General features: G+C 39.6%; 2 protein-coding genes across 2 annotated transcripts; both read left to right on the top strand.

The window, feature by feature from the left end:
• The first annotated feature begins 134 nt into the window (after positions 1 to 134).
• On the top strand, positions 135 to 2,847 carry LOC141832677 (2-hydroxyacyl-CoA lyase-like). The gene is made up of 2 exons (XM_074720135.1): positions 135 to 1,575; positions 2,529 to 2,847. Exons 1-2 carry the CDS (start codon positions 184 to 186, stop codon positions 2,841 to 2,843), a joined length of 1,707 nt encoding a protein of 568 aa, XP_074576236.1. The 5' UTR covers positions 135 to 183; the 3' UTR covers positions 2,844 to 2,847.
• A 1,009-nt stretch (positions 2,848 to 3,856) lies between these two features.
• LOC141831586 (protein transport protein SEC23 A-like) lies at positions 3,857 to 10,730 on the top strand. The gene is made up of 6 exons (XM_074718976.1): positions 3,857 to 4,310; positions 4,739 to 5,248; positions 5,532 to 7,352; positions 9,707 to 9,823; positions 10,068 to 10,139; positions 10,287 to 10,730. Exons 2-6 carry the CDS (start codon positions 4,778 to 4,780, stop codon positions 10,422 to 10,424), a joined length of 2,619 nt encoding a protein of 872 aa, XP_074575077.1. The 5' UTR covers positions 3,857 to 4,310; positions 4,739 to 4,777; the 3' UTR covers positions 10,425 to 10,730.
• The last annotated feature ends 1,153 nt before the right edge of the window (positions 10,731 to 11,883 follow it).

Raw genomic sequence — 11,883 nt, 5'->3', positions numbered from 1 at the left:
ATGACAAGGTGGATTCTACTTACTCTCCAAATTGTACACGTGTAGTCACAGTACAGATATCCAACTTTACCACATCGGCTCGGCTCGGCTCGGCTCGGCCGCCGTGCGACTCAAATCTCACGCCGGGTCCGTTTCCTCCATCGCTCCGCTCCTTTGCTCGCACACGCTGTGCAACTTTTGGCCATGGCGAACGCTTCTCAGGCCCAGATCGACGGGAGCACTCTGGTGGCGCTCTCCTTGGCTCGAGCTGGCGTGCAGGTCATGTTCGGGGTCGTGGGGATCCCCGTCACCTCGGTCGCAACCCGCGCCGTCGCCTCAGGCGTCCGCTTCATCGGCTTCCATAACGAGCAGTCAGCCGGGTACGCCGCCACCGCCTACGGCTATCTTACCGGCCGACCGGGCGTGTTCCTCACCGTCTCCGGCCCGGGATGCGTGCATGGCCTCGCTGGGCTGGCCAACGCCGGCGCCAACACTTGGCCGGCCGTCATGATCTCCGGATCTTGCGACCAGGCCGATGCAGGAAGGGGAGATTTCCAGGAACTCGATCAGATGGAGGCTGTCAAACCCTTCGTCAAGTTCTCCGCCAAGGCCACGAATATCTCGCAGATCCCTCGCATGGTGTACGAAGTGCTAAGCCACGCAGTCGCCGGGCGGCCGGGAGGATGCTACTTGGACCTTCCGTCCGACGTCCTCCATCAGACGCTTACGGACTTTGAGGCCGAAAAGTTGTTGTCCGGGGCCGAAAACCCTAGAATTGCGAAAATTGGGGGCGAAGAATCCCTAGATATAGAAAAGGCGGTGTCTTTGCTGAGAACCGCCGAGAGGCCGTTGGTGGTGTTTGGGAAAGGCGCTGCTTTTGCACGAGCAGAGGAGCCACTGAGAAAGCTAATTGAGACTACAGGAATTCCCTTCCTTCCTACTCCGATGGGAAAGGGATTGGTGCCGGATACACATGAACTCGCGGCTACAGCTGCACGATCCCTTGCTGTAGGCCGCTGCGATGTCGCCCTCGTCGTGGGCGCCCGTCTGAACTGGCTGCTCCACTTCGGAGAGTCACCAAGATGGTCGCAAGATGTTAAATTCATCCTCGTGGACGTCTCCAAAGAAGAAATTGAGCTCCGAAAGCCGCATCTTGGTTTAGTTGGTGATGCTAAGAAGGTTCTTGAACTGATCAACAAAGAGATTAAGGATCAGCCTTTCTGTTTGGGGAAAGCTCATCCTTGGGTGGAGGCCATTTCGAAGAAGGGAAAGGAAAATGTGGCCAAGATGGAAATTCAGCTGGCAAAGGATGTGGTACCCTTCAATTTCTTCACTCCAATGCGGATCATAAGGGATGCAATTCTTGCACAGGGTAGCCCTGCTCCAATATTGGTGTCAGAGGGTGCTAATACCATGGATGTGGGAAGATCAGTGTTGATTCAGAATGAGCCTCGGACGAGATTGGATGCTGGAACATGGGGGACAATGGGAGTAGGGCTGGGATATTGCATTGCAGCTGCAGTGGCCTCACCTGAAAGATTGGTGGTTGCTGTTGAAGGGGATTCGGGATTTGGATTCAGTGCCATGGAAGTTGAGGTAAGATTGCTATTTATGTGCTATAATCAGTTGCTCTTCTTCTCTGATCTTCTTCAACAAGGAATTATAGGTGTGTATCAGTCCTAGATGTTCTTCTGTTACATTATCCATGATACTAATTGATGTTACCTTATGTGCATTATACACCATGAAAGATCCTTAGTTTTTGATGTCTCAATGGTCAATGATATTTTTGGTATCTTCTTAGAAGATTAAAATGTTAATGTATTAGAAATCTTGTTAGGTCTATTTGTGAATCTTGCATGAGTCATATGTTTATGTATTTATGCCGATTGTTTTTTCACTTATTACTTATGGTATCAATGTGCTTAGGGAACTACATGGACGATCTATCCTTTGTGCCGACACTGTGTAACTGAATATAACATGGTTGGCTCTATGTCTTGAGAGGAGTTACTTCCTGTGATCCTAAGTCTTGGGAGGAATTACTACTAGTTAAATTCTCTAGACAATTGACACAAACAAGTTAAACAAATGGCTTCCTATGGTTTTGAAGAGGCCATTTGACAATCCGAGTTTAAACAGATGTGGAGGTTGATATAGTTGATGTGAGTTTATATTTCTTTTGCTGATGTCTATCCTCATGTGTCTTTTTACATATCTATTTCAAGATTTTAACCAACTATCCTACAACACTTCGATTTCCTTCCGTAAAAGATTCACCATGGTAGTGTTACCTTATGGTTGAGCAGGCTAAATAGTTGGCACGAACATGGTTTGACAATGATAATGCTGGTCGAACTAATGCCATTAATCAACGCAATTCATATGAATATAGGTATCGTAGCTCTTATAAATTTTCATATTCATTATGTGGAACTCCTTTGAAGTTGTTTACATTCAGAGGTGTTCCTCTTTTCTTTGCAATTGCTAACTTTTGGCAACTTGTTGCATTTTGAGTTTCACTAACCCTCATTGCTTTGAACTACCAGACATTAGTGAGATATCAATTGCCAGTTATCGTGATCGTGTTCAACAATGGCGGTGTATACGGCGGTGACCGTAGATCTCCCGAGGAAATCACTGGACCATACAAGGATGACCCAGCCCCAACTTCCTTCGTTCCAGACTCGGCGTACCATACCCTGGCTGCAGCTTTTGGTGGCAAAGGTTATAAAGTTGGAACTCCTGAAGAACTCAAATCGGCACTCACTGAGTCTTTCTCTGCTCGAAAACCAGCTGTTATCAATGTCATAATAGATCCGTATGCTGGTTCTGAGAGTGGGAGATTACAGCATAAAAATTAAGTATATTGGTACTGCAAAATGAGATGATTCTGTTGCATGAGCAGTAAAGAGACTACATCATAAAGTGTTGTATTTGCATTCTAAGTTTGTTCTAATGCTTTTATGCTAATCAATGAAGAGAGAACAATGGAAGAACATTCTTCCATTGCTCCCTGGACGAGTGTTGTTCTATTCACTTCAAGGGTCTCTGGTGTCTCTAACCATCGGTTTAGGGTTGATTTCTTGTTTGTCGATCTCCATTTCTTGAAAGAGGCTTGGTGGTAGAGAAAACTAACTCGACTACTAGGGAGGACCTTTAGGCAGAGATAATGCGAGAAAATTGGACGATAAAGTGAAGAGAAGAGATAGGCTTCAATGTTGTTCAAGTTTTAAGTCTTTGAAGCGATTAATTGAGGTGATTAGTTCGGTCATACAAAAATTTTTCACTGATCATTATAGTAAATTCAGAAAATACTCATGTTAAAGTCATTGATAATTTATCCCCACTATCAATCCATCATTATGGACTGTCATGCTCCATCTAAATATTAAAATCATGGACCACAATATGACCGCTCTATAGGTAATCTGTTTCATCTATGGCCCCGAGAGAATCCAGCGCGGCGATTATCGGTGGTGAGTAATCCTGCATCTAACTCCGGACAGCTAAAAATAATTTATTAAAAATTCAAAACGAGTGTGTTATTTGGGTTAAAACGGAAAATCGGGGCATAGTTATTGTTGCATCTAGCTTGGTTACGACGGACAGACTTGCTGAAGTGTATTATTAACTAATGAAATTTTCATAGATAATTTTTGGAAAATGAAGATTTGTTTAGCAAAAATTAAAAGGAATTTTTTTATTTATTATTCCTCTTTAGATAAAAATTATATTTTTTCATTGATTAATTTAAAAAAAAAAATCCATTGTAATACACAGAAGGGGTTATCATAATGAATCTCCTCTCTCTCTCTCTCTCTCTCTCTCTCTCGGTTCTCATGTTCGTTTGTTTTTCCATTTTACTCTTCGCTTTTCTTTCTTTTCCTTTTTTGTTACTCCTTCCTTCCTTCCTTCCTCTTTGCTGTTCTTCCTAGATTTCCCTCTTCCCCTACCTAAAGCTCACGATACCGTTCGTATGGGTTCGAATTCGCCGAGGTCCATGGCTTGAACCTCCGAGCGAGAACGGGAGCAGCAGCGACGACGTGTACGAGATGACGGGGAAGGAGATCAGATCGGGCGTTCCGCCCTTTTGCAGCTGCACATGAGGGAGAGACGAGGGTGCTGGCGATCGATTACCACCCTCTGCCTCTCTCTTTCTGACTCTCAGCCGCGGTTCTTGCCCACTGCTGCGTCTTGATCCTTTCAATCGCCCAGATCCTTGATTCCGAGATCTGCCGCATCCCAATCGAACTAGATTGAGAAAAGGCAGCGATTTTTGACTGAATCACTTGCAGTCGTTATACTCCATCTTCACCGACAACGGCTAAGTAGGTCTTCTGCTCCCTTTCCTTATCTCACCTGCTCGACCAGCTCTTTGATCAAAATATTATGAAACATTGGTTAATTTTCTTTTCGTTTTGTGGAATTTGAAGTTTTTCAATTTTTTTTCATCGTTCGTTTCTCGTTCTATAACCGTCTAATCTCGTAGCAAAACAGGATATTTTCTTGTTCATTTCTTTGGATTTCTTTTTTTGCTCCTTTCCTCCATTGATTCACTGTTACTGCTAATGGTAGATCAGATTATCTGAGTTAGTTTTATTTCCTTTTAAGTTCCATTTTTTTTGCTGAATTTAAATAGTCATATTTTCGCTAAACAGTTTGAGCAATTCCATTTTCAATTGGTCATGCTGATTTTGTTGGCATTTCCTTTCCAGATGATCATTAGGTTTCTTGTTTTTTTGCTTCTTACTGACAGGATTTTGATCTGCCAACGAAGGAAGTAATTTGATCGCCGATGGAGACTCCACAGCGTCCACCTCCTTCTATGGGCTACTCTCCTCCAGTTGCTACTCCTAGTACTCCATTGCCTCGACCTGAGCGGCGGCCTACGCCACCTGCATTCTCCTCTCCATCAACATTTTCTCCTCTGTCACCCCAGCAAAATCAACTGCCTCGCACATCATCGCAGACGCAGACTCCTGGCTCGCTGTCATCAGGAGATGGGGTCCATGTTAGCCCTCCAGTTTCACAGTTCAGCACTCCTCCTGGCCCACCGATTTTCTCTTCACCTCTCCGCCCAGCGGCCGTGCCTTTCCGAGCTACACCGACGACCCCGCAGCCAGTACCGTTCTCATCAGGCTCTACTTTACCAACATCCTCATCGCCTCATTATTCAAATGGATCCCATGAGCTGCCATTGCACCATTCTACTTGTCTAGATGAATCTAGTTTCGAGTCCCCTTATGTTCTATTTTCTGCTCACAAGGTACTTATTGCTTCTAGAAATTGTATTGCCTATCAACTTGGGTTATTGCTTGGTTTTTTTCCCCGTTTATTTATCTTCTCACTGTTCTTTTATACCATTTCCACCTTTTGCATATATTAACTTGGTGTCTTTCAACCAAAATTTATTAGAAGATGTATTTGTTTTCTTACTATTATTTGCAAAATTAACTTAAAAATATAATCTGTTGTCCTTAAGCTAATAAATTCTTGATGTATGGCTGGCCATCTCCAGCTAATTTTGCAAGTGTTACTTCCCTTGATAGGTGTTAAAGCGTAAAAAACTTGCAAATGTGCCTAGCTTGGGTTTTGGAGCTTTGGTCTCACCTGGGAGGGAAATTGCACCTGGTCCTGAGGTTGTGCACCATGAACCTTATCGTTGCCAAAGTTGCGGGGCTTATGCAAACCTTTACTGTGAAATTTTAATTGGATCGGGGCAGTGGCAGTGTGTAATATGTAAGAGATTGAATAGCAGCGATGGAGAATATATAGTTCCTAGTAAGGAAGATCTTCAAAACTGGCCAGAACTCTCTTCCTCAGCTATTGATTATGTTCAGATGGGAAATAAACGACCAGGTTTTGTTCCAGTTTCTGACCCGAGAATGTCAGCACCTATTTTTCTTGTAATTGATGAATGCTTGGATGAAGCACATCTCCAGCATCTTCAAGGTTCTTTGCATGCATTTGTTGACTGCCTACCCCCTACTGCACGGCTTGGTGTCATAACATATGGGCGTACAGTGTCAGTGTATGATTTTTCAGATGGCTCAATGGCATCAGCTGATGTCCTACCAGGTGATAAATCGGCCACCCAAGAATCTTTGAGAGCACTCATATATGGCACTGGTGTTTATTTGTCACCCATACATGCTTCACTTCCTGTGGCGCACACTATATTCTCATCTCTAAGGCCTTACAAAGTCAACCTTCCAGAAGCATCTCGTGACCGATGCATAGGTACGGCAGTGGAGGTTGCTCTAGCAATCATTCGTGGACCATCAGCTGAGATGACGCATGGAATTATCAAACGATCAGGAGGCAATTGCAGAATCATTGCCTGTGTTGGTGGTCCGAATACTCATGGACCTGGATCAGTTCCCCACTCAGTTTCTCATCCGAATTATGCTTACATGGAGAAGACAGCTATGAAGTGGATGGAACATCTTGGTCAAGAAGCACTCCGACATGAGACTACAGTGGATATTCTTTGTGCTGGAACATGTCCAGTTAGGATTCCTGTTCTACAGCCTCTAGCAAAAAGCTCTGGTGGTGTTCTGATACTTCATGATGATTTTGGAGAAGCCTTTGGTGTCAACTTGCAAAGAGCATCCATGAGGGCAGCTGGTTCCCATGGATTGTTTGAAATACGTTGCTCAGATGATATTCTTGTGACTCAAGTCATTGGACCAGGAGAAGAGGCCACTGCTGATTCACATGAAACATTCAAAAATGACTCTTCATTTTGTATTCAGATGCATAGTGTTGAAGAGACACAGAGCTTTTCCTTGTCCATGGAAACTAAAGGAGATATTAAGAATGACTATGTTTATTTCCAATTTGCAGTTCGTTATTCAAATATATATCAAGCAGACATTTCTAGAGTGATTACTGTGAGGTTGCCTACTGTGGATAGTGTATCCATGTATCTTAGAAGTATACAACAAGATGTAGCTGCTGTGCTTATTGCTAAGAGGACTCTCTTGCATGCGAAAACGTCTTCTGATGCTATTGATATGAGACTTACACTAGATGAGAGAGTTAAGGATATTGCCTTAAAGTTTGGTTCTCAGCTACCCAAATCTAAGCTTTACCGGTTTCCTCAGGAGTTGTCAACTCTTCCTGAAAGCTTATTCCATCTTAGAACGGGACCACTGTTAGGAAATGTTATTGGTCATGAGGATGAAAGGACAGTCTTAAGAAACTTATTTTTGAGTGCATCATTTGATTTGTCCCTTCGGATGTTGGCTCCTCGATGTTTGATGCATCGCGAAGGAGGTACCTTCGAGGAGTTACCAGCATATGATCTTGCTATGCAATCTAATGCAGCTGTGGTCCTTGACCATGGAACGGATGTTTTCATATGGTTGGTAAGCCATTTCATCACCTTCTTGGTTAGACAAACTAGATCATTCTTATCTCGCAATTTAAATTTGTTTAAGTACATTTTATGTATTTTCAAGATGAATATACTCAATATCTTCTTGCCTTTCCTTTATGTTGGTATATGTATGAACTATGGAATCCATCTTCACTTACTGCTGACTTGTTCTGTTAAGCAGTTTGGCAAATCTGGTCCAATTTCAGATTATTTCATTATAAATATGAATATTTTAGTTTGGATCTGAATTCTAAGTAGTATTTTTTAGAATCACTGAATTCTAAATAGTACTCTTTAAGTCACTGAAGAAGCTAAGTAGAAGGGAGATATAATATTGTTTCTTTTCTTGTGTTTAAGTGAACATTATCTTAGATTCTATATTTCTCTGTAATTTGTAGAGTTTTCACTGAATCCGCTTGGGATAATAGAGGATTAACATCATTCACACTTTCCATCACTTTCTTCTAATTATGTGTTTTTTTATTTGTTTAATTGTCTAAAATTTATATATGATTAACTGTATCCATATTCACATAAAATATTCTGAATCAGGCATTCTACCATATTATTGTATTGGTGTAGCCAGGTATTTTTCAATTTACTCATTAAACTAATTTCAAGCTTTTCTACCATTTATTCATATTATGCAATTGGCCTATGGCATTTTCTTGGCTAACCATGGCTTCTGGTGATACTTTCTATCCTAACACTGCATTAATTTAACCACCAGAGTAGGGACATAATCAATAATTCATGTCCCTGTCCATGTGACAGGGAACTTATTGCTATTCTATTGGACAAAAGAGATTTCAGTGCTTAAGGATCATTAGCTAATTCTATTCTTTGAATTAATATATGTTCCATTGTGAAGATATGATAAGAGCACCTTATTCTTATTTTTCTCCCGTCGCCTTTTGCAGCACCATGTCGCACCTTGAGCACACTTTTTGCATATAAACAACATTATCCTCATCGAAATAATGGATCTGGTGTATAAGCCTATAATTTTAGGTTAAATCAGGACTTTCTTGACAGTTGGAATCCATTTTTAGTAGTTGAAGGAAACAAAAAACTTATAGTAGAAAAGGGACCAATTATATTATACTATCTCATATTGTAGCATAAATATCTACCAGTGTCATAAGTAACTATCAGCATAAAGCTTGTCACGTAAAATAGAAAAAAAAAAAAAAAGATGTTGCACAAAATAGAAAATTGCTGCTGACATTTGAATAAGATATTGATCATGTTGTGTTGCGAGAAGATGTAGCACTGGTGCAATGACTGACAGCCTTGACAATGCAATGTTTAAGTTGGCTTAGTCTGTATACAAAAAGTATAACCTTCTTGAACCTAATCTTCTTCCTTACCTCGTACATCAAAGAACCATTAAATCAAAATTTTCAAAGATGGAGAGTTTTGAAGGAAAAAAAAAGAGATATATTAGAGTTCCAGTAACCACTCTCGTTGGAGAGAATAAAAGGAGAAAATATTTGGAGAAGGGATGAGTAAAAGTCTGATATTTACTCCCATAGTGAGAAAATGTTAAGAGGAGAGAATAAGAGAAGTTTTAACATCCACTTACTACATAGGACAAGACATAGGATCTTGTCAAGAGCAAGAGAAAACTAATCTACATACAATTTTGGAAGAGCAAGAGTAAAACTAATCTACCTTTAACTTGCAATCAGTTGAGAAAGTCAGTGGAAGTCTAGTGATTTAACATTTACATTGACTCCTAGAAAAGAAGGGACATGTTTCAATCAATTTTAAGTATGCTATCTTAGTGCTATTGATTAAGATAAATTTTCAGTTACATGTTTACTTTGACATTCTTCTATTTCTTTATCTTGTTCAAAATGTAAGTATAAAACAATGTGCCTATACTTCCTCAACTGCTTTCTTTCTTGTATTCTTGCACTCTGAAAGATCAACCTATATTCATTTACTTCCAACTCACAGCTGAGTGGGTTCTCAAAGTTTAGGCTAAACTATTTATCTTTCTGAACATGAAAATTCTGATGCACTATTATAATCTGTCGATCAGTTATTATGAATACAAATGCTTCAATTGTTTAACATCACATGACATGTTAGTTTCACTAATCCTTTTCAGTTCCTCTAAAGAATACTAGTGTACATTTCATTCCACCTTTTGATTGCTTTATGTAGATGTGTTTCTATTTTCAGAAAATGCTAAGGGCATGCTGAATTGCTTTCTATATTATAGTCTACATGGCCTTTCCATTTTACTTTCAATTGCCATTGGCTTATAAAATTGCTTCCAAATTTGTCAATCTAATATGTATCCATATTCATAATTGATTGGGTGCTTTATTTCAGGGTACTGAGCTTGCAGCTCAAGAAGGAAAAAGTGCAGCTGCTTTAGCAGCTTGCAAAACATTAGCAGAGGAACTATCTGAGCAACGTTTTCCAGCTCCTCGGATTCTTTCATTTAAAGTCCGTCTTTCTGCACACATGTGTCATTATTTTCTGGAAACCTATTTCATATTCATAATTGATTTTAGCCTTCGTTTTTTGATCTACTATAACATAGTCCCATGCTCTATTATATTTATCAATGCATTAAAATTCCTTAATTCTGCAAATCAACATGCAAATATTTAACTAGAAGATTTAGTTAGTTAATCAATATGACCAATAGTAGCTTTCACTATACACTGATATGCTTCAATGTCGGCAGGAGGGGAGCTCCCAGGCTCGGTATTTTGTTTCCCGTTTGATACCAGCACACAAGGATCCTCCTTACGAGCAGGTAGAAATTCTCCTTTCTCCCAAAGAGTGTTGCATAAGAAAACTGATATAAATTGTACCATTTTCATTGATCTAAACGGCATAAATTTGAGATGATTTTATTTGTGCCGAAGAATTTGTGTCCTAACCAAAGTGCATCCTTAATCAGGAGGCAAGATTCCCTCAGCTACGCACCTTATCCCCTGAGCAACGAACCAAGCTAAAAAGCAGCTTCATTCACTTCGATGATTACAGTTTTTGCGAGTGGATGCGAAGTCTGAAGCTAGTGCCTCCTGAACCAAGTTAAATTTCCGAGCAACAATTTTATAGGGTTTGGACTCTTGATGACACCAAAGGAAAACTCGTTGAAGTCATCAGGAACTTCGTGATGATGCTGGTTTTTTTTTTTTATTAATGTTGGACCTACAATCCAAGTCACTGTAACTGATTTTGTAATACATGTCTAGCATCTGTTGCCTGTCGGTCCAATTCAGATAATGTTCAAAGGTGGTTTACAGATGAGAGAGATCAGAATACAAAGACGATTCTTTCCTGTTATTGGCTTACATTTTGAGATTTCAAAAAACAATAAATATCTAGCTTTTTTTCTGCAGGCGTGCTGAAATATGAAATCCTTGTGTATGTTCTTGATCCAGATGTTTTCGAGCGTTATAGAGCCCTTGCTTTCGATGGCAAATGGACACTTGCCTCTTTGTTGAGGAGAATGAGATGGTTACGATGAAACAGATTTATTGAAGTCGATAAAGATAGAATTTTAACGAAGTCGAGACATGTATTTTTTTGTCGTGGTTAATTATAATTTTTCGATTTACTTCCTCACAGATGATCGTGAGATCGACTTATGTGGGATTGTTGGAGTGGACAACTCAACCTTGTTGATCCTTATGACCTCCAAATATTCCATCCACTTAGCCTTGTTAATTCATAAGGCCTACTCAATATTCCATCTATCTAACTTCTTAATCATTGGCATTTTTAACGCTCGATGCGTTTGATTTGACCAAGTGTCTACCAAATTATTCGTCCGATCAGCTCAATTAGCCACGTTAAAATATATTTTTATTGAAAAGATGAATAATATATATATATATATATTATATCAATAAAACAAATAAGGAAAATTTATTTATCATAAAATAATAAAAAGATATTTTTAGAACATGAAAAAGTAATGTCTAATTACGAGAACTAATTAATATTTCAAGTTTATTTCTATTTTCAGGATATATAAATATTATTTCTAGGAATCCAAAAAGTAGTGTCTAATTAGTCCATATCCTATCGAATCAATCCATTAATCCTTATCTAACCCAATCCAACTATTATTTATAATAAAAAATGAAAAATAAATGAATTTTATCATATATTTTAACATACTAATATTGCACTCCACCTAATAAAAAGGATAACTCTCTTCAGTAAAAAAAATGAAATCTGTCATTCCAATAGTTTCACACGATTGATCTTATGACCATAAGAGGTAAATTAAAAAACTACCGTTGACTACGACGACGAAGGATATTATCTCGACTTTGTCAAAATTTCACTTTAACAAATTTATTCCGTTGTCACCAATTTAATTATGTCCCAAAAGAAAAAAAAATAACTCTCTCTTTAGGAAGAATCGGAATAGATCATATCATGCAAGACTCAACCTAGTTGGTGGAAAGGATGGCTCCCTTTAGGGGCCGAGCTAGACACGACATGGATCAGTATCTCATCCTAAAAATTTAGAAATACAAAAA

The sequence above is a fragment of the Curcuma longa genome, chromosome 7 (assembly GCF_044706935.1).
Source record: "Curcuma longa cultivar G26 ecotype Majalengka, Jawa Barat chromosome 7, ITB_CL_G26_1.1, whole genome shotgun sequence".
Lineage (NCBI taxonomy): Eukaryota > Viridiplantae > Streptophyta > Magnoliopsida > Zingiberales > Zingiberaceae > Curcuma > Curcuma longa.
This window is presented reverse-complemented; position numbering and strand designations above follow the sequence as displayed.